Below are 27,911 nucleotides of genomic sequence, written 5' to 3'. Positions count from 1 at the left end.
TGATGTCTGAGAGTCTTCACCATTTACTGACCCACTCTTTCTCACCCGTTCTACACGAATGAAAGAAATGCCGACAAAGCAAGAGATGAGCACAAGTTGGAGGGGGAGGCATCAGGTGCAAGCAAGATAAAGGAAAGGGAAGAGTATTTGTCATGTATTCATCTGCTGCCAGGATCAGGATGTATCTCATCCTTCCGTTGCTTCCCACTTCTCTGATCACTGAGATACTCTCTGCAAAGTGGAGGGAGCGCTAAATAAAGATTCAGAGACACTAACCCAGCTCCCGAGAGCTGCACAGCACTGACTGCCAGCGCATTGGCAGCGTTCCTCTGCCGCCTTCGTTGCAACCACTCTGCTGACGTTCATCACTTAATGCAATTTTTTTCTCTGCAAAGAAGATGTGGTCCTCAAGGAACCAAAATTCTGTAACTTGTGAGGATGTTTCTAAATTATAAAGCAAATTTTAAAAGGAACCACTATTTGTTCCCACCCTGAACAAGCATGTTATCTGTACTGTTGTGACCTTAGATCTCCAGCATGTGTTATTTACTGGCTGTCAAAAGCCAAGATTCTTGAAACTCAATTAATAAGAGCATTAAGGCCACATTCCAACAAAGGATTTAAGTAATTGACTATTTCAAAGATAATATTCAGCCTTTTAGCTGTACAGATCTGTTTAGTGAGGAAACAGTGGTGTGGAGTGGTGTTTGTACACTCCATGGCTACATGACAACAAATGGCTTGGAGTCAACATCTTCAAATTGCACAAACTGCAAACCAATTTAATATAGCTGATCTTGATACAGCACAGAATCGTTGGATTTTAAGGCAGCTGCCTTGGAGCTTGTTTGTTTGAATGAATGAGTTTTTCATGGTATTTTCTGCACAAGGTTTTAATGGGGAGCTTCTAAGCCCAATAATGGTTATATATTCACTGAGGTCTCTTCGGCTGTTACCGCACTCTTCCCAGTTAAATATAACTTCAGTGGGCAAAATGGGTTAAATGGCAGCAAAATAGAAGCTTTCATGCTCAAAAGCTGTTTTGCATCAGGGAAGAGAAGACTGCACTGATTTTGTCAATGAGGACAAGAAGCTGAACTGGGCACTCTAGCCCTGATTCCTACTAACCTTACCCTGGGTAACCATTTAGGTCTATGCAAAAGGAAAGCCAAAGAACTGTAAAATATCTTCTAGATCACAGTGGTTACAGATGCCACTTTGTACAAGTGGGATGTGAGTCCTTCGTGTCTGCAGTTGCCTTCCCCCACCCTTTGCACATGTAAATACAACTGAGAAAAAGCTTATTAACATTTTCTTTCCTCTTGCTTCCCAGTCCTGGGGGGCCATCACACACAGATAATCAGGAACTCCAAACTGGACTGCAGTCTTACATAAAATATTAACACAATGGATCTGCAGTGGTACAACTAGTTGCAAGAAGCGGCAGCTACTGATTTATTCTAACATTTTATTTATTCTAACATGTGATATTCATTTATTCTAACATTTTTTGAAGGGAAGAGATGGGGAGAGATATTGGTATGTATGGCAGGTACTGACTGATATTTAAACCCTTTGGCATTACTGTATGTGCCTGCAAATAACTGCCAGTGCTATTAGTGGCTGTCATTGACAACAGCATGTAAATTACTATCTAATCTGCATATGCAATCAAATAATTAGATGCCATATGTAAGAACAGTTATTTATAGGTGCAGAATCAGAGAAAAAATTTAAGTCCTATCTTCATAATGTATCATCTCATGAATCAGGTCCTCTTGAACATAGGTACAGGTCTTCATTACTGAATTAGTTCCCCATCTTAGGTTAAAAAATATTTTAAAATCACAATTAATATTTCATATTATTGATTTTCCCCTATGATGCACTGAATCAGTAACGCCTGCATCTAGCCTGCTGGCAGGAAGCTATAGTTGCCATCCAGAAAACGCCTGTCAACTTTTGGAGCTCGTTATGAACAAAACAAGCCAGGAAAAAAGCCCGTCCTGCTGAAGGCCCATCCACTGCATTCAATGAAGGCTTGATCTATTCTTACAAACAGCTGACCTAGATTCTCTGCCTGAATGAGAGCATTTCCCAGCATCAAGGCTGTTCGGAGAGTCAGAAATTCATGTATCGCTTATTATGAGAGAGGGGTTAAAAAAAGAAAAAGGATATAATCTTAAGGGAAAGCTATGCCATCAGTTTGTCGTAAAAGAGTTTTACCCGTATCAACACAAAGCGCTCCCTGACACACTTCTGCTTTCATTTCAGAGTCAGGAAAGGACTGCAGCCTTCATTTCAGCACACGCAGCAGCATCCCAGGCAGCCACAGCTCCATGGAGAGGCTGAGATGTGCCAAAGCCGTGGAGGACACGACCGCACAGTGGGGTGACCAGCTTGCCACCCGCGGCTTTCCGGCAGCTTGGAGGCAGCTCCTGCCCCCGGGGCTGCCAGCAGTGAGGCTGTGCTGGATCAAGGAGTGCTGGCTCACATTGTGCCAAGAGGAAATGAGCAAGTGAGGTCTGCTGAGCCCCATGCTGCCAGGTCGTGATGGGATCCAGCTGCAGGCACAGCACACATCCATCACCTCTGGGAAGCTAGGAAGGCCAGGACAAGGCAATGCCATGTCCTACTGCTGAACCACACAGGACGCTTCTCCATGTGCCAGTTCTCCAAGAGATTGGAATTGCATTCTGTGGCACTCATGTAATGGTGGTGGTATGTGGCTCAGAGGGACAGAAAGGCTGGTCAGCCCTGGAGTAAGGACCTCCAAGTCCTTTTCTTCCTGCCTCTGCCACCAATCCATTTTGTCTACAATCATACTCCCCATCCCCCCAGGATCCTCCTGGGCCCCTCCATAAGCCAGGCCAGTAACCTTTCATATTAACCAGTAATACTCACCAGTGATCGGGGGACACTGAGGATGTCCATCACTGTGAGGGACACCAGCTTGATGCTAGCCCTTGATGGCTGCTGTCACTGTTGTCACTGATGCTGAGCTGCCCACAAAGAGCAGCTCCAGGTCCAGGCCAGCACCTGAGCAGCATCTCCCTCAGGGGGATAAGGAGCTGGCAGGCAGGGGCTAGTGCAAGACACCTGCATATCCCCCAAAGTACAGCTCCCACCCCAGGGCTACACTGCAGTGCTGGCTGTAGGGACAAGGACAGGAGCACAGACCAAGTCCTTGGGGTGGGCAGGAGCTGAGCAGTCAAAGGAAGTTTCCTTCAATACCAAAATGTTTTGATGTGCCTCACAGATGGAGACAGAAAGCTAAATTAACATACATAAATGCAGGTCCTCTGATCACAAAGATATTCTGCCCTTTGTCAAGACATGAACATCCCAGACCGAGTCTACAGAAGAGGACTTCTGCTCATGCGGACCCTCACTGCTGCACCACACAGGCACAACCCACACATCCAGCCCACCTGCTGCGGGCTATGCTGCCAGGGAGCATCCCCCCTTCCCTCCTTCTCTGAAGCCTCCAGAGGGGCTGCTGAGGGGAGAATGTAAGATCTAATTAACCACCTCTCAATTCAGATCTGGTTCAGCAAATGCAAATACTGCATTGGGCAATTGGGTTTTCCTCACCAACTTACTTTTTGCATGTGGGCAATATGCAAACTAGGTCAGTATTATTCCTACTGAACCGCTTGCTATGGGTATTATTTTTAGAAAACCATGTGATTGTCTGCCTTTTATTTATGAGAGCACAGAAAGATCCACTGTATATTTTCCTGTCTGTCCTGTTTGGGGTGGTTTGTTTTTTCAGTTCTTTGGGTGGGTTACTGAGATCTCAGGCCTCTTCTTAAAAGGCAAAGTCAGACTCAATCAAGAGATCTCGCAGGCTGCATACCTTGGCAGTCAATGAAACCAAGCACACGCAGCAGTGAGCAAAGCAAACCAGACAAGAGCACGGAGAGGCTATGAAAAGGCAAGACAGTGATGCAGGTAACAAGGGACAAGGACATGGAGCAAAAAATATGCAGGGGGTTATGGGAGGTGGGGAATCGGGCAGAGTTTGAAGGATGACAGAAAACATCGCACTTAGATCTTCACAACTCCTGAAAGGCTAAACCCAAGATCTCAGCAGCTAGACCAAAGTCAGCAGGAGAGCCAAGTTCAGCAACAGAAAACTTGTCCAGAGGTTCAAGTTCATTTTTTGAGACCTCTTCGTAACTCCTTGTCACAAACAAAACAACTTGAGGCAATGAAATTCTGTACCGGCTTTTCATTCAGCAAGTTAGAGGTCACAACCCAGACAGATATCCATCAGACAACCAAGCCAGGGTGGATCCCCTCGAGGGGGAGAGGGCCCCTATGGTCAGGACCTAGCAGCAACCCTCTGTGTCCAGGTCTCTAACTGCCTGGTTTTCATCTGGCCTTGTCTGGGGAATCCAGAGTCTTTGCCCAGGGCGTGAGTTAACAGGTGATTCAAGTTCTGGGGATGTGGATCCTTTTGCTAACCTTGCATGACCAGCATGAAGAACTCTACATCTCTGCCGATAATCCAGACTGCTTTTATAAGCAGAAAAAAGGCATGGGCATGGGCAGTGCCCTTCCTCTCGAGAGAATACAGATGTCCAAAACAGGCCAGCCAAGCAGCACACCAGCACTGCCTAAATCTCCCCACCAACAACAGAAGGAATCAGAATGAGTAGCTAAGACTTTGATGCATGTATTTCACAGCAGAAGAACCACAGCCTAAATTTCCAGAAATTAGCTGTCACCAAGTGTCAGAAACTAGTCTCCAGGCCCACAGGTCTTCTGACTTTCCACTCACATGAAAAAAATCAGATGTATATGACCTGTGAGGGCACAGGGTCAACTCTATGGCCAATGAGTCACGCGCCTTTACAGGCTGCATATCAGGCAATGGCCCTGGCAAAAGCTGCTTGCTAGGGCAAGTCATCTCGGCAGGAGGGGAGCCCTGCATGGGCGTCTTGCTTGCCCACCTGCGCAGGACACCACCACTAGTCCAGGGCTTCTGCACAGCTGGGAGACACTGCTGGCTCTTGGCTTCAAGACTGTGCAAGCAACATAGTATTTTGCTGCTGAGAGGATGAAAACATGAGGACAGGCTTCTCCGGCCACCGGGGAAGGGGCTGAGCTGGCTGGGAGGGCCTGGTGCTTGCTGACACCTTTTCTGCCTGTGCCTCTGCCCAGGAATCGCTGCCCCAGGAACTAGGGCCCTTTTGGGGTCCCGATTGCCTCTTCGGCAATCCACCAACGCAGTGCATACACTCAAATTCAGAAAAGCTGTTTTCATCTGTCCTTTGTAATTGATCTCAAGCCCTGAAGTTCCCATTCCAGGCAGCCTGGCTCCTGGAGCTAACTGCTGGTACTGTCTAGGTGATTGCCCCTAAAAAAAGAAACAAGAACTTCAAAAGAAACAACATAGGCAGAGACAAAGACAACTGGACCGCATCCAATTCAACTTGCAAACTAGAAATAACATCTCTTTCTCCAGCGAAGACCATGCTGCCACAGAATATCAAGTAAGCACTGTAAAGAAAGCTACACAAGCTACGTCCTTCACACTGGGCAGGCAACTGTAGATTTTCCTGCAAACAGAAACAGCACAAATGAATGGTGAAAGGCTAGGCTCTCTTAAATGTGGCACAGCATGGGAACTCAGCTCTGTGTTTCAGGGGGGGAGTGAGAATCATATGCAGAGATGCTTAGTTTTAAGAATATAGGACATACCCTTCAAATTTGCTGGAATAGCCTGGGCGATACAAGCTGGCTGGAGGATTAGCCATGCGTCACTGTGTCATCATCTAACACTTCTATGCCACATGATTCTAACATTGCTCCCAGGAAAACCAGTGGTCTGGGATAAATATTATGAAGACAGCTTCTTATAGCCCAAACTTTCAATTTTTTTTCCATCCCTCACATAAGACTCACACATGGGTCACTTCTGCTACCTATCACCTGCAATACATCACATCTGATGTTGCACTGCATTTTGTGTAACTATGCTTTTTCGGAATCAATTCATACAAAAATAAAATGTACTTTATCAGTCACTGACACATGCATTCTCTATCTTATTGTTAAAATCATCAAACTAATACTGCCTTGAAAAAGAACTGAAGGCAGCAACTATTCTCTGCAGTCATTAGTAGCAAAAACTGCTTTCCAGCCATTCCAGTCACTCTCCTGAAATTACGCAGTTACTTGTTGGTGCCAGATTCCCATTTATCTCAACAGCCTTTTGTAAAAACAACAAACAATAGCTTCTTCTTCAATTATCAGCCTTCCCATAAGAGGAAGAACTCATGTTACAAAGGAAGGGCCACATAATCATGCCTTACTAGCTCAAGGTACTTTCACAATTTCGTTAGAAATTTCAGTATACACCCCTAGGACAGTTACGAGCAGCCCAAGGAAAACAGTCTGATGTCAGTAACAGAAGAAGTACTAATGAATGCAGGACAACAGGCATAGGGGAGCTGGCAAACAAAAAGCAGAAGAAGAGGTGTAACGGGAGCCAGGTTATCAGCTGTCTGGTAAGAAGACAGCTGGTGCAGGTCTGCTCTGTTGCCCACCAGCACCATGCACTATGTCACTGAAGTTCATGGAGCCACCCCAGAATCTGAAACTGTTGCAGAGGTGAAAAATGCAAGTGAAAAATTTGCTTCTGCTAATCAGAAAGCATGAGTCCTCTCCTCTAACCAAAGTGATGTTCCCCTCACTGCTGTGTTTCCTTATGTACAACATGCATGCATCATTCCAGTGCAAACCTGCTGTGAGAGCAGATTCAGGGTCACATCAGACTGGCACACACAAAACAGTCCTGAATTCCCTCATTCTTTAAACATCCTCTTTTTTTTTTTTTTTTTTTTTTTTTTTTAGGAAAAAGCATGAGATGAAAATGAAGACTTTGTGTCTTTTTCAGGGAGGGTAATGTTTTATTTAAGATGGCCTGCTAGCACCATGAATTTTACATGGGAGAAGCTCCATCCCACAACATCCTTAAACCTCTCCTCATTAGTCAGCAGGGCTCTAATCCTTCAGGCAGGAGATGTGGCACCTCCCACCAGGAGCTGTGGTATGGGGGCTGACTCATATTGTTTACAAGCGTATCCCTTCTCTGTACCGACCACCACTGAAACACAGCCTGTCCTGAAGCATTGCCTTAGAGACCTTCCTGGGAGACAGATCCGCTGCATCAGCTCCCCCTCACAACTCTTCCCACAGAAATCCCCCCCATGCAGGCTGTTTGGACATACAGGGATGTGAGCAGAGGGCGGGCAGGTCTAGCTGAGCAACCTATCTGCTGCAAGGCATCTGGAGGTCGCAGATAAGTAAACACCGGCAAGGGCAATACTAAGGACACAGATATATAAGCAGAACAAGACAGGCAGCAGATTAGACATACCTTCCCACGATTTTGGGTCCGGTGCAGGACTTTGTTGATGTCTGATGAGCTATGCCTGGTTGTAAGTGTTCAGAAAGGCCAGCTTTTACTGTAAACCAACCATATTCAACCCCCAATTAGCCACGGAAGATTAGCTGGGTTGGGGATTAACTGGATACTTCCTCCCCATAGCAACCATGGCTACACCACCATGCCACCACACACATACCACAGGACACACGAGCCTCTGGGCTGTGCCCCACTGGCACCCCAGCAGGTGGAAGCTGTACCCGCTCAGCACAGAAAGCAGCAGGCTTGTTACAAGCCTTTCCCAGGTAGAAGACCTAAGTATGTTCTTATACCCTAACTAACATATAGCCTGCACTAGCCAGGATCTGGCTTTACCTAGGTTACTCCATCCCACATTGTCTTCAGCGGCTGAAAGCTGACAATACCTAAGTGATCAGCCAACGCTAAAACAAGAACAAGCTGCATAGCCTGCAAAAGCTGTCCCAAGCGTTAGGCAGCTGGTGCACTGACACCGTTGCCTATGTGCTGAGTAATGATGCCTCGCTCTCTCTTTGTGCTCCCTTCCCCATCTCTTTCCATCTGTTGCTCCTTGTCTTCCACTTGGATTGTATGCTACTCCAAGCAGGGCTCACACCTAGGACATAATCTGTGACAGGGCACCACAAAAATCGGTCTGATCAATTCACGTGAGTAATTAGTGAATTGGAGTCAACGTTGTACGGGAATGTGTGTATGAATGGGTTAAGCACAGTGTGTGTGCATGGAAAACATGACTCATAAGTGTTACTAACATTTTTCTTTCTCATGTCCATAAACCCAAGCAAGAAATGGAAGAAATGGTAGTAGTGGGTAGAAAAAGACAGAAAGGCAAAGAGACAGCAGGCTGGCAGGCCTCAAATACAAATGCACTAAATTACAGGTACACAAACGCTGCGAAGAGCTGAGCATTTGCAGCTCCTACACATATTCTCACTTCTTCTTTTATAGCTATTAACTTTGCATGCTTCTCTATTTTGTTTTTGCTTCATCTTCCACATACATAGACCAAGACTTGGATCTTATCTTTGTGTATCCCAGTGACTTACTGGCATATCATGTGCACGCACAGCTGCACCCACAGGTCAAGACATCTTTTTCACTGCCTTCTGTACACGATGATAGTGCAACTATGCTGGTCACCAGGACAACAGTCACAGCCTGTCAAACTGATAAGAAGTTGGTTGGCTGGGTTCATGCTCTGAGAGAGAGCAAGACGGAGGTAATAAATGTCATAGGCAGCAGTGAACTGCAAATGGCATTTGGTTTTCCCCTCAGGGAGTTGGAATGAGAATGAACATGAGAGCAGTGAAGAAAGAAGAGGGTCTGAAGGGAAGAGGCTTGCTGTTTAACTTTTAAAGCTCCACAGTTAATGGGAAATAGGAAAGATTTAAGTAAGACACAGGGCGGGAGCTCAGCCGTGGGGCTTATCTCAACCTGCCCCATGCAAAGGGAGCGGGTTTGAGCCCACATAGTCCCAAACCTCCAAAAGGGGCAAACACTACTGTCGTGCCAATGGGCTTCGAGGTCGTCCCTGCTGGACACCAAAGCAGAGGGCAATTAAAAGAAATAAACATCACATTCCAGGCATTCCTGTTGCTATAATTGCCCCTTGCTAACAACAGCCAGGACCGCTTAAAGGACTGCACTACCTCATGACAACACCCACGGTGTCTCCTGGCTGGACCTGAACCCACTGCAGAACGAGGAAGCCTCCCCTTCCCACAAAACAGCCCCACCAAACAGCACCGAGCTGAATCCGGAATTGGGCATGCCATTCAAGAAAACTATATTGCCAAACAGGCATTTGGTAGATAGAGAGGTCAACCTGTAAATCCAATCTTTTGAATACTGCCAAAATTCAGGGAAACACAGAACTGGTATCTCTCATGTTCAGCAGTGTGCGCTCATGCTCAGCTTCAAGGCCCACAGTCTGACAATTTTGCCAGTGCAGAAATAGATGTGAAAGATGGTCTGAAAAGAGAACCAGTTGCAACTGGAATTCAGTCATGTTATCTATAGCCTATGGGCAGGGGGTGTGTGATGTTATAGACAGAATTTATCAAAGTGGTAAAGCCTTGTCAGAACAAGAAGGAATTGTGTGTATCCAAGCGAAGTCCAAGAACTCTCATAAGAACATTCCTCATAAAACTGCTAAGAAACAGGGTCCTGTCTCTTTGAGGGATACTCATGGGCACAGCAGGGCTTCTGCCAGAGCAAGGCTTGCATTAGCTATGTTCAAAATAAGGTCTGAAAATGCAGGTCACGCTGGTCACGCCTTGATCTAAATGGGAACAGGGGAGCAATACAAATATTGCCATGCTCTATGACTTAGGATCAGGCAGACACACCAGCCAGTGCTAAAGAAGTAGGTGATGGTTAAAGGTCTCCTCCTCCCTTCTCCTCCCCGGTCCTTCCTAGACACAGAGGAAGAACTTCAGTCTCTTTCTCCTGTCTCCCAGCTGTGAGTCAGCAGCATAACAAGATTCTCTTGTTAGAAAGGTGACCCAGCATTCGGACACCCTCTTTATCCCCTAGCCTGCACATTAGGGAGAGGGGAACTGCAAAGCCAGCTGCACAAATATCTCTCCCTGGCTGGGGCTGAGATATACACAATGGTCCAACACATTCAAGGCCTTTCTGAGCACAATAAAGCAATGCCAAGAAATAGGAAAACATCATCAAGGCCACATAGGTGGGTTTCTTGCATTTGTTCTGTATCTCAGTCAAAACAGGCAGGCATAATGCACGGAGACAAAGAGGCCTTTCTCAGCAAGCAGTGTGGCATGCACTCCTGGGTCACCTCAGGTGGCTGTCTGTCTGCCCAGTCCCCTTTCCCCTGTTTTGATTGTAGCTGCATCCTTTCTGTATCAAGATGTGGATACTTAATGCATGCTCACCTTTGCCCTCAGCTACAAGCTGTTTCTGCTTAGCTAATGCTTTTCTTGGCAGGCTTAGGCGGGCAAGCCAGAGTTCAGTTTACTGCACCCTGATCAGCTGAAGCACAGATGACTGGCTCTGGGAAATGCTGCAGAGATATGGCCAAAATGAACTGAAGTCACTTACATGGAGCTGCAAATTGCTCTGTGTTGGTACTTGGCCAATTTGATTCTGGCCCATGACTGGGCATCCAGCCACAGCTAGAGGACAAATCAAAATAAACAAACCAGGAGTTTCTTCTAGGGACATATTATGAAGAGATTTTCAAACCAGGATTTAAGAACAGAATCCTCTCTGTCATTAATGCCTTAGCATGGACTGTGCGCAAAGACAGACCCTCTAAAAAGCTTTAAACACAGTGGAAAATGGGCAAGATACAAGACACAGGACAAGAGTTAAGACATATAGTGCTTTTCACAGCTCTGGCACAGTTCTCCCATGCAAGGGATGCATGCCAAGCTTTCAAAAGTGGTCAGAGCAAATGGCTGAATCTTAGCTGGTCCTGAGTAAAAGCTTAAGAATTTGACTTCATTTTATCTGATATTTTTTTGTTGATATTTATTTGTTGAGAAGCAGTCATTAGTAAGCACTCCATGAAAGAGACTGCTGTGGGAAACCCATGACTAATAACTCCCCTTTGATTCAGTTGTTCTCATTAGCAGGTTTTTTAGAAGACTACATTGCACAGCCTCTTGTGCAATAGCCCTGTGCAGAGTCCACAGATGCAGGGAGACAGACCTCCCCAACATTGATCACATCTCTCAGCAGAAATATGTAGGTTGGAATCACTACGGCAAACACAACCCTGTTTGCAGCTCCAGATCACAGTAAGTAAACAGGCAAAAATCAGGCAATTCTGCCACAACCCAAAGTAAGCTACAGAGCTGCTCATTTAAGACTTTTGCTAGGGTAAGAGAAGACATTACTGAGCAGTTTTCTCCATAGCAGGAGATAAGGAGGTTTGTGCTGACTCTCAAGCAACCTAGCTAGCAGGCTGTGACTTGGCAGCCCACTGCTACTTTGCTCGCTTCCCTGTTGCTCAAGGACTTGCATAAGCTGTGAGCGATCTGCCCGCACACGTCACAGCATATGCCTCCCCATGCACCAGAATTAGCATGCTGCCAGACAAGGTGCAAGGGCCAAGCCATTCACCCTCCTGCCCACCCTGACATTTTGCAGGGTGCAGAATGCAGTAGCCTGGGGCTTTCTGCAGAGGAAGTGGTGGGACGCCCTCACATCTGCAAGGGGAGACATTTCAGGCTTCATCTGTACGACTCAGCAAGTCTCTGTGGAGGCAGCAGTGGCACTGAGATTCTCAATTTGTTATCTATAAAATGAAAAGAAGTTTTATCAAACATGTACTAGTAAACATCCTCCAGAGCACATAGACTCGCATAGAGACTTGCCCTCGCAGCAGATAGACTGAACTGTAAAAGCCCCTTGTCACAGCACTCCGTGTCTCAGTGCACCAGGAAAAAAAGCAAGCAGGGAAAATAAGGGCCTTCTTTAGCCACAGTAGGTATAACTAATCAAAAGAACCGGATATCTACAAACTAAAAATAACCACTTATAAGTATACATCTTTGAAGACGTAAGTATTATATCTGTATGGAATCATCAGGGATAAGTGCACAAAGCCACTACCAGGAAAGACACCCCAAAAGTAAAGTCTCTGAGTCAAACGGTATATTATCCATTGGTATAAAATGGTGTGTCTCCATGGACCTGAATAAGTTCACAAGCATTTACATATGACCTTCAAGATCCCACCTGCACCCACACACCCTCCCCAACTTCATCTCGAACAGAGAATTCACCCATCACCTAGTCGCCCATTAATCTGTCAACTGTGCAAGCAATCAGAAATGAGAGAAGCTGTGTATTTATTACACATTTCTGAATAAGTCATGCCCAATATCTAGGACAAACAATACATTAAACCCTAAAGAACCCTTTGAAAGCTTTTTGCCTGCTGGAAACAACAATGAAAAAGTAACATGATAGAAAGGGAACAGTAAATCATTTATGAGAATGATTAAAAACAAACTGTGGGTGAGGTGCAGCAAAACAACACTGAAAACAGCCAGTGTATTCTTCTTGAGTATCTCATGTTTTAGAAGGTAGGGTGGTTGCAGGCAACTTTAAGAAGTCCTACTTTGTGTTCTTAGTACAGAAAAAACATACCAGATACAAAATCCATAGAGACCTGCACAGCCGCAATGTACAGCTTATTCTGATGCCCCATGACTACATCAGGCACTGAAGCAAAAATGCTACTGTGCTTAAAATTACTTTTGCAACTAAAGCTTAACCTAAAGAAAAGGCATGTTAAGAACACTAGTGAAATAAGTATAAATTAGACTCCTAAGGGCTGAATAATGTTTATAGCAGTGATCTCACTGAGATCCACATAATCATTTTGGAATACTAAAATCAAGTTCTGAAAGAGTTATGGTGCCAAAGTGTTCACAGCTACCACCTAATGCAATCCGATTGTTGGTACCATAGTTTCCCAGATGAGTGTGGTAGCCACAAATCACGTTATCAGCATTTATTTCAGATCCTTTCCACTCTACGTGAAAATGCCTGTTTCAGGAAAGCTTGTTTCCTAAAACTATCATCCCAAGTAAAAAGCTCAAAAACAATCAATACAGACAGGATTTGTTTCTTAAAGTCTTAAAAAACATCCTTGAGCTTCAAGGCAAGGTTCAGCCTCCATTAAGCATGTGAGCATTCACTGACCCAACTGTGTGTCTTAAAACCTTTCAAAACGTGATTTTGAAAAGAGTCCAAGGTAGTAATATCCTTGTAAAGAAAGTGTGTCTCCTAGGTTGTTCTCAAAAAGAAAAATCTACATTAGGTCAATAAAATCACACTAGACTTTACAGTCAACACCATGTTTGACCTGGATTCATATTCAAGGGTATTTTTAGCCTCATTTCTTAAACAAGCAAGATTTATGCAATGGTGGTGTGTGTATCTATGTGTGTGTTATGCACCTGCCTGTCTCATCAGCCCCATCTACCTGTTCCTGAACCCCCTGGATAATTCCAAATACGCTGACATTCAGGTACATGAGGCATGGATAGATGGGTAGAATGAAACATTAGTGCTTCAGGTCAGCTTTTGTAAGACATCACAGAATCCCCATAGGCCAAAACCAGACTTAATTCATTACACAGCTCTTGGAAACCATGTGTGTTTGCAGCTATTGTAATATTGCTACTAGTCTATATATTATCCTAAACATATGTAACACATGGCTTGTGCAAACCATAGAACAAAGTTTCTGCCTCCAGTTTCTTACTTTCACTCCTTCCCCCCCCCCCCCTCCCCCATGTTTGGCAAATCATTTACTTCAGTAATACAAGTATTTGAGCTGCAAACCACCAGAGCAGTCAAAGACTTTGGCACTGTATTGCAGTCGTGTATTATTTGCTTCATTACAAAAGGTAATCCCTGGGTTTTTATTAAGAGGCCCACAACAGCTCTACTCAAGCTCAAGGCAAAACATACCAAACCAGCACCAAATTCTGAATTACAACCTACAAAGTCAACATTACCCAGTACAAAACTTGTAATGCCCTGAAAAATACCTTCAACGGTGCCAGAGAGGCAACTCTGTAAGGGATATAAAATCAGACATCGGAGACAAAACCTTCTGCTATGAGACAAAACCTTCTGCTATATGGCTAGCTGTCTGTTCCCAAATGCACAGCTCTGCCCTCCCAGCCAAGCAGCACCTTCAAAGGTTTAGTTCTGAAGAATATGGAGATTTTCCTTTGCCTTCAAAACAGATTTTTCCTTGCTTTCAGCACAAGCATCAGGGATACCTCCTTCTCTACTAGATCTGCCAGCAGAAGCACAAACGTAACCCCTAGCTGGGCCTCAGTACTGCCTCCAGACCCCAGCTCTTCCAGCAATGTCCTTGTGTTATTCTAAAGCAAATAAACTCCTCTATGCTCAAATGAGCAGAACAGAAGGGTAAAACATGCTCTTGTACTCTCAACAGCAGTGCACACACCTCTAGGAACTAGCTCAGCAGCCACATGTTTCTGTGGAAAAGGAGAAGGGCTTTGAGAGCACTTAAGCTCTCCAAGGTCTCCCCAGACTGGGAGAAGGCTCTGGAGATAGGCTTTCAAAACCAGGGGCTACCACACCTTCCTTTTAGGAAAAGCAGAAAGCCAATAGGTAACTGTAAGCGCTCATTACTCTTTTTTGCTACTTGGACTTAACATCTGCTGGGAAGTCAATATTGATAATCACAGCATTGGTTGCCAGACCATCAGAGGTCAAAGAAAAAAGGATGAGAGAGGATGTATATCTGGAGATGCTGGCAAAGCACAGGACAGCTGCAGAGGACCTGAGCAATTTCTTTAATGAAATGGAAATGAATGTGTAAATTGCTAAAACAATACTGGAAGAGAGATTTAACTTAATGCACAAGCAGATAGATTTTGATGTCTGAAGCCTGGCTATGAGAAGTTGCAGGGAAATGGAAATGCAGTGGTTGCTAACGAGCATAATGAACAGGCAGGCAGCTTTGACAGCACGTTCTCAGCTGGAAGCCACATTCCCCAGGGGCTCCTTATCTCCCACATCCACTTCTTTCAGCAGTCATATAAATGCAGCAGGCACATTTGCCAACCACAAGCATGCAAGTGCTAGATAATGTTAGTGGTTGCCAGTTAGGCCCGTAGCCAAAGCTGCTACCTGGACAAACTGAGAAAACCTGGCTTCTCTGATTCCTGTCACCAACACTTAAACCTACTGTTGAGACACATACAGAAAACACAGCTCTCCAAGCTGGGGGCCTCTCTCTTTCACAGACCTCCAAACTGTGCTGTGCAGAACTGACCTCCTGATGGAACTTCCACCCCATCTGCACTCTTCATTCATTTCTGTGAGCTTGCCTTTGTTTATTTTCCTCTTTAAACAGAGACAACCTGGTTTTATGTGCTCAAATGGATACTTTTATTTTGCCCTTTCACCCAAACAGCTACTGCCTGTAAAATTCCAGACTCCTCCCGCAGACAAAGAACCAGCCAACTGCAATGCCAAATGTAAGGATACACTGTTGAAAAATCACCAACACAGAAAAAAACATGCAAAGCATATCAGTGTGTTCCTGTTAAAAAATAACTACCATGATGAAAATCCATGGTACCCTAGCAAACACAGTGAGACCCCTCAAATGGCCATAGAGTACAGGCAGCCCGACCGCCCATTCACTTTTTTAATGCATTGCTGAAGAGACGCACCGCTTAAAACTCAGCGATGCATATGATAGTCTGTAGCCCTTCTCTCAGCACACATGGACAGGTATTACTCAGCTGTTCAGGAAGCTTGCTAGTTCTTCCAAGTGTAGCAGGTGGTCTGAGAAAAGGTACGTTTCTACTATTATTTTGGAAAGCATATTCCAGCAAACATACATCCAAATGGAGCCAGGATGCACTCTGCCTACTTTAGCCTCATTCGTGAAAGCCAAAGTGACAGCAGGCCCGTTAAATTTGATGCTGCTCTGGGAAGCCACCCCTACTCTGTTTAACACAACATGGTGAATGTACTAGGTGTTGGACAGTGTTGGCACAGGCAGGCAGTGCTGCCTCAGCAGATGACCCAGTGTGTGGGTTTCACACTGCGTAGCGCTAACCAGAGTCAGGCCCAGCAACCCCTTAGCACTGCTCCCCTATCCAGCCAGCCTCTACTCACCCCCACACTGCATCCTGATAGGAAACTCTGGAATATGGAAAAAGCATCCTTTGCCCTGATAGGAAACTCTGGAATACGGAAAAAGCATCCTTTCCCCTCAGCATTTACAGCTATGAAACACTAGTTCATATTCTGCAGAGAAAGCTGATTGCTTCTCCTTGCTGAGGTGCCTACCTTACATAGGCAGACACATACTGGAAGAGGAAGGGCAAGAGGGAGTCTCACTCTGTCTATTGAGACAATAACAACAGATTTGAGGCAGAGCCTGCCTCACACTGTCAGCTGAATACTGAGCCCTTTCAGGGCGCTCAGACCAAACACTAGCTGGGAGATTTTAGCATTTCTGCGTAGTAATAGAAGCAACAAAAATAACTACCATAAATAACAGAGAAATATATATATATAACTACCATCATACACTTGCTCTCCATTTTTTTCTCTGTTTACTCATTCCTGAACTACTAATAGCTGCTAACAAGAATGATACTGTTACAGAGCATGGAAAGGATGTCCTTTCACAGAGTCTCCCCAAGACAAACAGTGAGCTGCTGGACAGCAAAGAGTGTGAAGCTCCCAGACAGTAAAACCAGAATTAACATCTGCCCTTGCTACTGATCAGTGTCCAGTGTCAAACCCAAAGGATTTTGGACTCATGCTTCCCCAAAGGTTGCATTTTCAAACCTGGCATGTAAATAATTAAACTTTCTCTACACATTGCCAAGAAAGGAAGAAAAAAGGCTATTGTCATTCAGGGTTCAGTGTAGCTATACATAATCTTGACCCTCCTTCCATCTTCTGAAATTACTGAAATTACAGCCAAAGCCGTGAAGATGGCATGACGAGGAATCACTTACTCAGCTGCTAAGGGTTCCTGCCCACACTGGACCAAACAACAGCTCTGAAACAGCCACTGGGAGATAGCACATACAGATTTCAGCAGAGAAAAAACACTCTTCAAGGCCAAGGTTACCAAGTGGGTATTGAAATGGGATTACGTGTATAGCCAACCACCTCACTGATAGATGAAAAACTTGCTGAAGAACAAACTGCAGACGGGACACAAAACTACGAGAGAATACATACACACATGATTACAACGCCCCTTTTTGAAGATTTACATTTTAAATATAGACCTATATTAAGATTTTCAATAGAATTTTGATTTTGCTGCATTATCACAGGCATTGACTCTTTGTTGTTTTTAATAAAAACTGGCTAAGGCAACATAGACCAAACGTGAGTTGTTCAAGGCTGAACTGAATGATAACAAAATTCCTGTGATAAGGAAACACAGCCTAAGGTCCGCTGCAGAAAACTTCCTATTCTCAGACACCAGGCACAAAATCACTTCCAAAACCTGAATCATTAATGCCATTTAAAATGTCTTAACTACAAAAGTATATATAAAACCTGTTTACTTTCTACCAATGAAATGCAAAGTACACAAGTGGTTTGTATTTTGAAGGTCACATAAGCGATGTGAACTATGAACTGCAGGATTCATGAAACCATGACATTTTAAAGTGGGAGGACATAAAATATTTTTTCTGCCTTGTCCAAGTGACAAAGCACTAAAATGAAAAAACTTATAAAGATTCAGTAAAAATGTTTGGGATCCAACATTTAATATTAATGAATTGTTCTGGTGAGAAAAAAAAATCAACAGCTAGGCACCAAGAAGACAACAATCCACAATTTCACTCTCTTTTGTATAATCTGAAAGAATATCATAAGACTTCATCTAGATAGGACTTGCTTTTTGCAGAAGGAGCACTATCTTAAAAGGTAACTTAATGATGTTGATTTATATACTATGTATTAAAAAAAATAATCCTCCCTTATGCTACTAATCATACTTGTTCAGAGTTATTCATTAAGACAAATAGCACCAAATCCAAGGTCCCGTTTCCCTTTTGCTGCTCAATAAAGTGGTGTTGGCAGCAGTATGCTTTAACACTCGTAATTTATTAACCTCATAGGTGTTGTAGCATGGAACTAAAGCCACAGACAGGAGGCATTTAGCAAGTTATACATGCTCCATATTTTCACAGCAAAGGAGTTCCTGCTGTGCTTTTCTTGCCTCCCACATTTTTTATGATTTTTTCCCCTCATGGTAACTGCCAAACCTCACGTATTTCGAGGATGCTTCCTTATTTTGCCCTAACCCTCTTTCTCATGTTTTAAAAAGCGTTGCTGTGTATTTATCAAGGAGACAGTTAACATATCCTGAAGAATTTTTAACTTTTTCAAATGCAGATAGTGAAGTCCAAGACAGACTCACATGATGCTTTACAGGACGGCACCATGGCTACACTTGCTACTCCATAGGCTGAAATGTATAACCAGGGCACCACAGCCATCATGTAGGAGGGTCTTATTAGAAAGCACTGAGATGAGCACATTTATCTCTGATTGCTCCACTTGAGGGAAAAGATTTTTAGTATTGTGTGTCACTGGAAGTGATCATAACAATAGCTCAGCTTTTATGATTTGTAAGAAAACCTCATTTATTGGTCACCTCCATATTTGAAAGCAGATCTTTTGCACATCACACTAAAACTTTTCAAGATGTACTTGACGGTTCACAGGAGGGGTATTTCCTTTGACTACATCAACATGGTATCAAAGTCAGCCCAGGAAACCTACATTTCAAAACTAACTTCAGGCAGGAAGAGATTTAGAGTATATGATGTTAAACAGTGTCACTACTAACATATCTTTGTTCCCTCTATACACCCACAGAGCCATCAAGAAGCTTTACAACGTTATTCAGAAAGACACAGTGACGGGAACTGAGGAGCATTTTTCTGCTGTGGAGCATTTATATGGGTAAGAGAGTTGGTTCATCACTCAACTTATGAAGTAAAAAAAAAGTTCTTTGTCACTTGAACATTATTCTGATTCTAAAATGTCCAAAATACGTAAACTGTTGTGACACTGGACTTGTGAAGATGGAAGATGGAAAACAAAGCACAGGAATAAAAAGGACCAATGTTTTCTGCTTTTTAGGTGAATGTACATCCAAGCATATATTCCACCCCGGGTCCCCAATTCAACAAAAGAGGGCTGACGACATTTTACATTAACAATAGAGGATATACAATGACAATCATGTCATCTTTTGTAAGGCTGCCCAAGCACGCAGAGCCACCCAAAGCTGAGTCTTTATGACACTGGTTAAATAATAGGCTCTTTCCTGCACCCTGAAAGCAGGCTGCACAGGAAAAACACAACTTATCCATCCACTTAATTGTTTTAAATTATTTGTAATATAGTTGCTGTGACGTCAAGCATTCGGTCTACTACGAGTCAAAACCCACCCAAATTTTCTTTCCTACAGGGCGGCGGGGCGCGGGGCAGGGGCCCTCTTCGAAAAGCCCAGCACCGCCGGCCTGCGCGGGCCCGGCCCGAACGCGAGGGACCCTGCTAGGCCGCGGGCGTCCCGCTCGCCCCCGGCAGGACGGCAGCCCTCGGGAGAAGCCGAGGGGCCTCTCCCTGCGGCAGGGCGAGAGGCGGCGCTGCCCGCAGCGGGGGGGACGCTCTCACACACCCCGCGGGAGGGGACGGGAGGCCGTGAGGCGGCCGGGCCCCGCAGCACTGACTCAGCCCTCACCAGGTCCCGCACCTCCCCCCGCCCCCTACCGCGCGCCTCTCGCGAGACTCGGTCGATGTAGACGCGATGTCCTTTGGGGCACTGGCGGGGGGAGGGCAGAGGGGGAGGGAGGCGAAACCAGGGGTGCCTTGATTGATAGCGGTTGCCACCAGTGGGTGGGGGGGACGGCGAGGTCTCAGCCAATAGACTCGCCCCAAGTCGAGAGGCGAGCCAATGGTGGGGCTGGGGGGCGGGGCGCGCCGCTGGCTGATTGATCCCAGCTTTGGCGTTGTTCAGTTAGAGCGAGAACATTCTAGAGGTGAGTACGGGGCAGCCATTGCCGGGGTCCCATCAACCGCCCCTTTCTGCCTGAGCTGCGCGCCGGCCGCCGCCTCTCCCTCCCCCCTTCCCTTTTCTCCCCCCTCCTCCTCCCTCTCCTCACAGGTGTCGCCGCTAACGATGCCCCTTATTGTGTCTTGCCCGCAGTTTGCCCGGCACTGCTGTCCCTGCTGATACCGCCCGCCCCAGGACGCCGGGACCCGGAGGCTGCGGCGTCCGCCTCCGCCTCCCTCTCCGCCTGGATATAAGCGCCCCCACGGCCCTATTCTCCTCGCACACTCGGCTTCGTCGCAGCCCGGGGCGAGCAGCGTTGGGTTTATGTCTTTATTGGACGAAAACGGTGAGTGTTAATACTGGGCTTAGGGCGGGTGAGGGCAGCTGGGATCGAGAGGAGGTTTTGGTTCTTGGGGAGGTGCGGGGAGCGGGCGGGTGCCTTAGGATGGGCTGAGGCGGCGGGTTGTCGTTAAACGGGAGAGTGGGAGAGGTTTTCTGTAACGGAGCGTCCGGGACCTTGACGGGAGGAGGAAAAGAAACGAGGGGAAAAAAAGAAACGCCTAAAAGCTTCAAAACTTTAGTTACGGTTGTCTCCTGTTCCTATGGTTTGGGGGTTTGTATCTTTTTTTCTTTTAATTCCCTACCGCTGCCATGCGACGAGACAAGATGGCGGCGGCCGGGGCCGCGCCTCCCCGGGCGGGGAGGGGTCGCGCGGCGGGGGGAGCTGTGGCGCAGTTCGGAACCCGCCGCCGGGGGGGCAGGGGGCTGTGCCTCGGGGGTTAGCCACGGGGGGGGGGTGGGGGGGTGGACACGACAAGGAGGGGGGGCAACAACCGCGGAGCGTCCCCTTTTCGCGGCTGGAGAGCGCATGCCTGGCTGGAGGTGACTTATCCCCCCCCCCCCCCCCCCCCCCCCATCTTTTCCAGGGCTGACTCAATGCTTAATTGCTGCATTTATGACTCATCACAGGGCTGAGTGGGGCGGGGAAACGGTGCTTTGAAGCAGAAAGTCTTGTCTGCCTTCCCGCTTTTTCCTTCCTCTGTGCAAGCATATGGGGGGGTGGTGCTTGGGAGGAGGTGTCCTAGGGACCAGGAGAGGGAGCTTTAGTCTACAGCAGACAAAAGCTGTAATCAGGAAGCAGGGGGAACGGCCCCCTTTTTTTTTTTTTTTTTTTTTTTGAGAGTTCATGCTCAGTCACCGAAATACCTGCTTCCTCATTGCTTCTGCAAGCACGTGGTCAGGTTACATGGTGGCTCTTTCTAGACATCTTGAAGAAAGAAACCTCGTGCTTGAAACAAAGTCAGCTGTGTACTTTTTGTTAAGGAAGGGCAAAACTGTATCTGGGCTCATGTAGAACACAAGGCACGTACAAATCTGTTTGCTTCTTGTGTATAGAGGTTGTAAAGCTGACCAGAGGGGGAGGGACTGGGACCATGTGGCACCGATAGGCATGCTCTTATTTATAAATACTCAGAAGGCGATTTTAATGTGTCAACGCTTCTGTCATTAACAATAACAACATGATGACGTGTCAGCACAGCCATGCTGTAGTCAGGGTCCAGTTGTGGCTTAAGTACGCTTAGATCTGATTATAGAGGCACATGGTAATTTAAATATGTAAATACTGCTTAAGGCAACTTCAGTAATAGGATTCATCCTCCTTCTTCCTTCCCCTCCTCCCTTCCCCTGAGAAAAAAATCGACTGGAAAAGCTGCTGCACTGCTCTGTACCTCTGCATTGCTAGGCTTTCTACAGTGAAGCGTCAACTTATGTCAGACTTTATCAGGCTTATTGTTAAGTCAAAACTCAACAGAACTGCTATGAGAATCCTTATGTGAGAGGGAGAATTACTAATTTTCAACTTTTTTTCCACTCCGATCAAAAAAAACACTGGTAAGCCATGTAAAAACTATGTTGGGCTACAGATTGCTGCTGATTCATCTTACTGGTATTTATCAACATTCTGACAGAGTTCAGTTTATGATATGTTCATGCTATGATATGGAATTCAAAACTCTTTTCAGCATCTTTCTCCTGGTTTCCTCTGTCCTGCAGCCTGAAACATATCAGATGACCATCTCGATGCAGGAACCATTGGTCTCCATAATAAATCAAGCAGTGTTATTTTCCCATCCTTATTGATCACAGCATTCCTGCAGAAGTTAATTGTACAGAAAATAGTCTTAAGCTGTTCAGTGGCTTTTGGGTAGTAAGAAGAATGAGGGTGGAAAGCTCTGTCATGTAGCTGAGGAAAAGGTCCTTAGCAGTACAATTCCTGGTGGCTATTTTCACTTCCACAAGCTGAAGAAAGCCATAGTGTAAAGAATGTACTAGTTCATAAATTTTTTTTTGTTCTTTTCAACGTAAATACAGTCCCTCATATAGCTCTCTAGCAAGATCTGATTCATGTACATTAAGATAAACTTAATTTCTTCTCTGTTTATAACACTTGCAGAGCTGTTGCGCAGCCACTGGTACCTGTATTGGGGAAACATAGCATACAAGCAAGAACCTTACAGCCTCAGTGGCGAAAATTTTTTCATGTCAGAGACCGAGAACTCTTGCAGTCGTTTATGTCATCCCGTCTTCTCCAGACAGAAGATACCAAAAAACTGCAATCAAAGATCTCTTCATCTTATTGATAAAGCTACTAATAAGGCAAAATGTCTGTCAACGTCAACCGCAGTGTTTCAGATCAGTTCTATCGCTACAAAATGCCCCGTCTGATTGCCAAGGTAACTTAATAGCCATTGGTGTGAAACACTACCTACTTACCACTACTTGCTCTCTTCATAGAGGAAGAAGAGGGGTATGAAGCATTGATAATGTTCAGCCAGTTAAGAGGGCGATGAGGATGTCTGCTTCTTTCTGTCCACACTAAGTGCATATTAGCTCATCTAAGATGTGCTTCAAAGCAGAACTTTGTAGTGAGATGAGGAATACATGTTGGATTTGGCTGTTGAAGTCACTGAACTATGATTTTTTTTTTTTTTAATTTTTTTAGGTGGAGGGCAAAGGAAATGGAATAAAGACGGTTATAGTCAACATGGTTGACGTTGCAAAGGCGCTTAATCGGCCTCCAACGTGTAAGTAGTCTGGAGAGGTACAGCATTCTTTTCCTGCTTTTGTGTATGAAGTGGTAGTGTTAAGTAGCTAATAAAGCATTAATACCATTCTTTGAGGATCTGTAAGAAATAAATGGGATCATATCGGGCTGAAGTAACAGAAGCAATGGCTTTTTAATTGCAGTATAAAAATCACAGTGATGATATGACAGCAGTGGTGGTTATTACACTTTCTTTACAGATCCTACCAAATTTTTTGGTTGTGAGCTGGGAGCACAGACCCAGTTTGATGTTAAGAATGACCGTTACATTGTCAATGGATCTCATGAGGCGAATAAGCTGCAAGACATGTTGGATGGATTCATTAAAAAATTTGTTCTCTGTCCTGAGTGTGAGAATCCTGAAACTGATCTGGTGAGTGCTCTCTCTCTGTATCAATGGTAGCAGTACAGAAACACTTGGATTAGACGTTTCTGGAAGTGGTGTGATGTTAATACCTAACTTGAATATCTATGAAGAGAAAATCCATTACACACACCCCTTTAGGAAAGTTACACATTTATAACTGTTCAGAAGTTCCAAGCTAAATTACTGCTTCTAAACTTGCTCTGTTGGGGCTTATGATACAAGATATTGGACTCTCTGGCTTCATTCTGTGGAGATAATAATGTGAATGTTGGGTTTAGGTTTTAACACATAATTTTTCTGTAAATGGTACATTAACTGGAGGTTGTTTTCTTACACAGCATGTCAATCCTAAGAAACAAACTATAGGTAACTCTTGCAAAGCCTGCGGCTATCGAGGCATGCTTGACACAAACCATAAACTCTGCACGTTCATTCTCAAAAACCCACCTGGTAAGTCTTTCCTTATTTGGTGGGGGTAAAGGGAACCTCTTCAGTGTGAGTGCTGTCAACAAAGTAGGGAAACTTATCACTCACATGTAATTAATATGTTAAAAAAAAAAGCTCCAGCATACTCCTAGAGCATGTTTATGGGTCAGGGTATAGTACTGTACTCAGTTCCAATACAAGTAGTCTCTTGCCTTGTGATCCTGTATCCTTCCCAAGTAGAACTATCTGTTAGACTTGGATTTGCTTCTGTGGGACAAAACTTGGAAGGAGGAGAACTAGCCAGCAGTTTGCTGTTTTGCCTTTAAGTCAGTGTGAAGTAGAAGAGTAGGAAGTAAAAGTATACTAAATGCTACTTGCAATGTACTTGTTCTGTGCAAGCAACACTCTGTAGTAAGCATATAGTTGCCTGCTGCAATTTAAGCTTGCTAGAATAGAAAAGTCTAACCTATTCCAGGGGTCTCTGCTTTGTGAGGTCACCTGTTATATAGACTTGGACAGGCTTAGGTCTTGATGAGAGAAGACATTCACTGGAACCAGGGATTTCCCCAGCAGATGTGCATCAGCCCTGGATATGTCTGGGGGTGGGTACCATAGGGGATTTAGCAGAGGTACAGTACTGCAGGGGCTTTTTAGCTTTCTATTTCATAGAATAAAACATAAAATTCACTTGCAGAAAGTGGTGACACTGGTACAGGAAAGAAAGAAAAGGAGAAGAAGAACAGAAAAGGCAAGGACAAAGAGAATGGTTCTGTGTCCAGCAATGAGACACTTCCACCCCCACCACCGGAGGAGATAACTCCTCCACAGGTTGTGGTAAGTTGAAGGGAAAGTGGGGAGATAGGGGTGTGTGGTGGCTTGCTGCGATTTAAAGCTTAAAAATTGCTGGTATTCCCTGCTAGTCAGCATTGCACCAGAAGTTCTTGCTGTATCCAGAGTTCACTGCTGCAATAGAAGGATCTGTGTCTCCTCTGTAGCAGTTAGCAACTCTTTGGTAACGGCACTTATGCTCCTTGCTGAGTGAAAGCTGCATATCCTTTAACAGTCCAGGTTTCTGAAAAAGGAGTATACCATGAGTATACTAGATGGAGGGGTATGACTGCACTTCAAGTAATGCTGCAGACTGCTGAAAACTGGTGTCTAGCTTTCATTAGTATTTTACTGTATCTGCCCTCTCTCCATCTTTTGGCTTACAAATCGCAGAGTAACAAATTCTTCAGGGAAAAATAAAAAATACTTCTAAAAATGCTCTCAAGTCTGTGTCTAGAAACAACACTAATTACTAAGCTTGTAGTAACATCATGTGAATCTCCTGGTTTGGTTTTGTTGTTCAGGAGGAGGAGGATGATGATGACTGGGGTGAAGACACGACAGAAGAAGCCCAGCGGCGTAGAATGGATGAAATCAGTGACCATGCAAAGAACCTCACACTTAGTGAAGACCTGGAAAGAACAGTGGAGGAGAGGGTCAACATACTGTTTGATTTTGTGAAGGTGAATAGAGTAGCCACTCTGCTGTAGTGTTACAAGATGTTATTAAGGAGACTTAATAGCAAGCAGCTTAAGTCTCTACCAGAGTACTGGTTTCACCAGCATTGGGGAAGGAAGCAGCGCAATAGAGCATTGATGCAGACCTCAGTAGGTTTAAAATGTTTCTATCTCTTCCCATCTTGTAGAAAAAGAAGGAAGAAGGTGTCATTGATACTTCTGACAAAGACATTGTAGCAGAAGCAGAGAGACTGGATGTAAAGGCTATGGGCCCACTAGTTCTCACTGAAGTACTCTTTGACGAAAAGATTCGTGAACAGATAAGGAAATACAGACGTCACTTCCTTCGTGTAAGCAGTCTCCTCTTCTGTACCCAGTGTAACGAGAACTGTTGTGTTGTTTTTTTGTACCAACTGCTTGACACTTCTGGATTGCTTGGTACTGTGGGGAAGACTTTCTGTAGTTCATGGTTTTTGGACCACTTAGCTGGGGAGAACTGCTCGCAGGGATAGTATGAGCTGCTGTAGATTTTGCTGCATCATTGAGTTAAGAGCAGAAGCAGCAGTTTGCTCTGGAGAGGAAAAGGCTAGTTCAATTGGTTTTATCATGCTTTTTAATTTCACTGTCCTTTTATTACAATTCTAGTTCTGCCACAACAACAAGAAAGCTCAGCGGTACCTTCTCCATGGCTTCGAGTGTGTGGTAGCCATGCATCAGTCTCAGCTTATTTCTAAAATACCACATATTCTGAAGGAAATGTATGATGCAGATCTTCTGGAAGAAGAAGTCATCCTTGGCTGGGCAGAAAAGGTAAGGGGTAGTATTTCACATACTGTACCAGCTAAGTACCTGAATGTAACATATTGCATCTGGTTTCTCTGTTCTGGTGTAATAGCTTGTGCAGATGTCTTTAAACAACTAATCTGAGTGAAGTTACTGTCTGGGAGAAACTTCCCTTTTTCAAAATGGGCTGTTAAGGCAGTGGAGTGAGGCTGGAGTTCTCAGTTGGGCTCTTGCTGTATCTGGGTATGATCTGACATATACTGCTTCAGTGTTTTCAGAAGGTCTGTACTTCTGCCTTTCAGGCCTCAAAGAAATACGTCTCAAAGGAGCTTGCCAAAGAAATCCGTGTCAAAGCAGAACCATTTATTAAATGGCTGAAGGAAGCTGAAGAAGAATCTTCCGGTAATGAAGAAGAGGATGAAGACGAAAACATAGAGGTAGGAAAGGTTCTTTTACTATAAAGGACTCCAGCCTGCATGCTTAAGTCCTTTAACTTTTCTCTTTGCATTATAAAATAGCTTAATTCATGGGTTACTGTGCATGTTGGGAACTGGAGGAACATCTGGTTTCTAATGCTTTGTCAAAGCATTTTTGCTACACTATCACTTGTCTACCCAAGGTCATTTTTTTGTAACACTATAGATTCATCTTATTAAGCCAGAGACTGTCATTGTGGAATGGTACAGTCTCCCCTACAGTAGTTCATACAGTGGGAAGACTGACAAGGTATTGGGCATAAAGCCTCGTGTTCTAAAGAGTTAGTGGTGGGGTGTGAGTTAGAAAAACTGATTAAAGAACAAATCACTGTTTTCCTCAGAGTTCAGACCGAAGTAAAATCTCTTGCCTACACTCCAGCAGAGTGTGGCTGGGCTTCCTTTCAGGTGGGTTTGTTTTCCTCCCAGTAATACCTGCTCCTGTTGCTGAACATGAGATCCTGCTTCCTACTGCCACAGATGCATGCCTCTTCCCTCTAAAGACTGATGTTAAGGTGTTACTGTAATGTCAACATCCCTTAACTCGGGTGTCCTATACAGTATCAACTCCTGCAGTGGCAGATGCTGTGCAGTGCGTTTCAGAACATGGAGCAGTGTGTAGCAGTTCATGGCAATAGAAGGGCTGTTGAGCAGGCGGGTGGTGCAACTACTGACGTTTAAAGCTGTTCTCATGCTTAATGGCAGTAGGTGTAATAAAGTGACTTGTCTCCACAGGTGGTGTACTCTACAACTGCCAGTGTACCTAAAGTTGAAACTGTGAAGCCTGCAAACAATAAAGACGATGATATCGATATTGATGCCATTTAAAGTGATGCAACATAGCTTCCAGCATAGTAATACAAATTTCTCTGCGTTTTCTGCCAGAAGTGTGACTTGTATGTGCACAAGCTGAAATGGCTTAACATCCTGCTACTTTGTACTCTAAAATGTATCTTTTTACTGTGACTGGTCTTGTGTAACTAAGCCTAATACCAAGGAGTCAGCACGTTGGTGAACTGATCTAGTTTGCAACTGGCATGTTCTATCTTGTTTTTCTAACTTGTGTTGGACGCCATACTTGGAGCGCATTTATACAGTTGTGGAAATAAAGGATTTGGTTTTGGTCAGTCTTCATTTGTGACTCTGAACTCCCTTTTTCAAGTAAGTACACAACTTGGTGAAACATGCAAAGTCTGAGGCAAAATAACAAGAACTTTGGAATGAGACAAAAAAAAATAG

At 44.7% G+C, this 27,911-nt stretch overlaps 2 protein-coding genes and 1 non-coding gene across 7 annotated transcripts in view; 2 read left to right on the top strand and 1 right to left on the bottom strand.

Annotated features, from left to right (window-relative positions):
• LOC106631080 (exocyst complex component 3-like protein 2) overlaps nucleotides 1–19,793 on the bottom strand; it is a 55,593-nt gene extending 35,800 nt beyond the window's left edge. The window contains exons 1-3 of one of the 4 annotated variants that reach the window (XM_027803439.2): nucleotides 10,336–10,814; nucleotides 8,485–9,409; nucleotides 7,391–7,478 (exon numbers count right to left, since the gene is read on the bottom strand). The gene's annotated coding sequence lies outside the window, so the exon portion shown is untranslated. Of the gene's footprint in view, nucleotides 1–7,390; nucleotides 7,479–8,484; nucleotides 9,410–10,335; nucleotides 10,815–19,729 lie in introns of those variants that run through there. The other 3 variants (XM_055715696.1, XM_055715695.1, XM_055715694.1) reach the window with 3 other exon arrangements.
• A 72-nt stretch (nucleotides 19,794–19,865) lies between these two features.
• EIF5 (eukaryotic translation initiation factor 5) lies at nucleotides 19,866–27,806 on the top strand. Of its 2 annotated transcripts, XM_055715698.1 has the most exons (12): nucleotides 19,866–19,998; nucleotides 20,166–20,358; nucleotides 22,468–22,747; nucleotides 23,017–23,098; nucleotides 23,319–23,491; nucleotides 23,824–23,935; nucleotides 24,606–24,745; nucleotides 25,264–25,422; nucleotides 25,605–25,766; nucleotides 26,062–26,226; nucleotides 26,502–26,636; nucleotides 27,408–27,806. In XM_055715698.1, the coding sequence occupies exons 3-12, from the start codon at nucleotides 22,676–22,678 to the stop codon at nucleotides 27,498–27,500; spliced, it is 1,293 nt and encodes a 430-aa protein (XP_055571673.1). In that variant the 5' UTR covers nucleotides 19,866–19,998; nucleotides 20,166–20,358; nucleotides 22,468–22,675; the 3' UTR covers nucleotides 27,501–27,806. The 2 variants fall into 2 exon arrangements, with proteins under 2 accessions (XP_055571673.1, XP_005437933.1); XM_005437876.2 differs by lacking the exon at nucleotides 19,866–19,998 and having other exon boundaries at nucleotides 20,009–20,358.
• Nucleotides 24,308–24,431, top strand: LOC114015520 (small nucleolar RNA SNORA28). The gene has a single exon (XR_003559514.1). It is a non-coding gene; the product is annotated as a small nucleolar RNA SNORA28 (small nucleolar RNA).
• Nucleotides 27,807–27,911: the final 105 nt, after the last annotated feature.

Source organism: Falco cherrug, chromosome 7 (genome assembly GCF_023634085.1).
Source record: "Falco cherrug isolate bFalChe1 chromosome 7, bFalChe1.pri, whole genome shotgun sequence".
Lineage (NCBI taxonomy): Eukaryota > Metazoa > Chordata > Aves > Falconiformes > Falconidae > Falco > Falco cherrug.
This window is presented reverse-complemented; position numbering and strand designations above follow the sequence as displayed.

Excerpts from the sequence above, each read along its gene's own strand:
- EIF5 (XM_055715698.1), top strand. The coding sequence starts at position 22,676 with ATGTCTGTCAACGTCAACCGCAGTGTTTCAGATCAGTTCTATCGCTAC. Across the intron at positions 22,748-23,016 it reads TGCCCCGTCTGATTGCCAAG|GTGGAGGGCAAAGGAAATGG; the intron begins GTAACTTAATAG and ends TAATTTTTTTAG. Across the intron at positions 23,099-23,318 it reads GCTTAATCGGCCTCCAACGT|ATCCTACCAAATTTTTTGGT; the intron begins GTAAGTAGTCTG and ends CTTTCTTTACAG.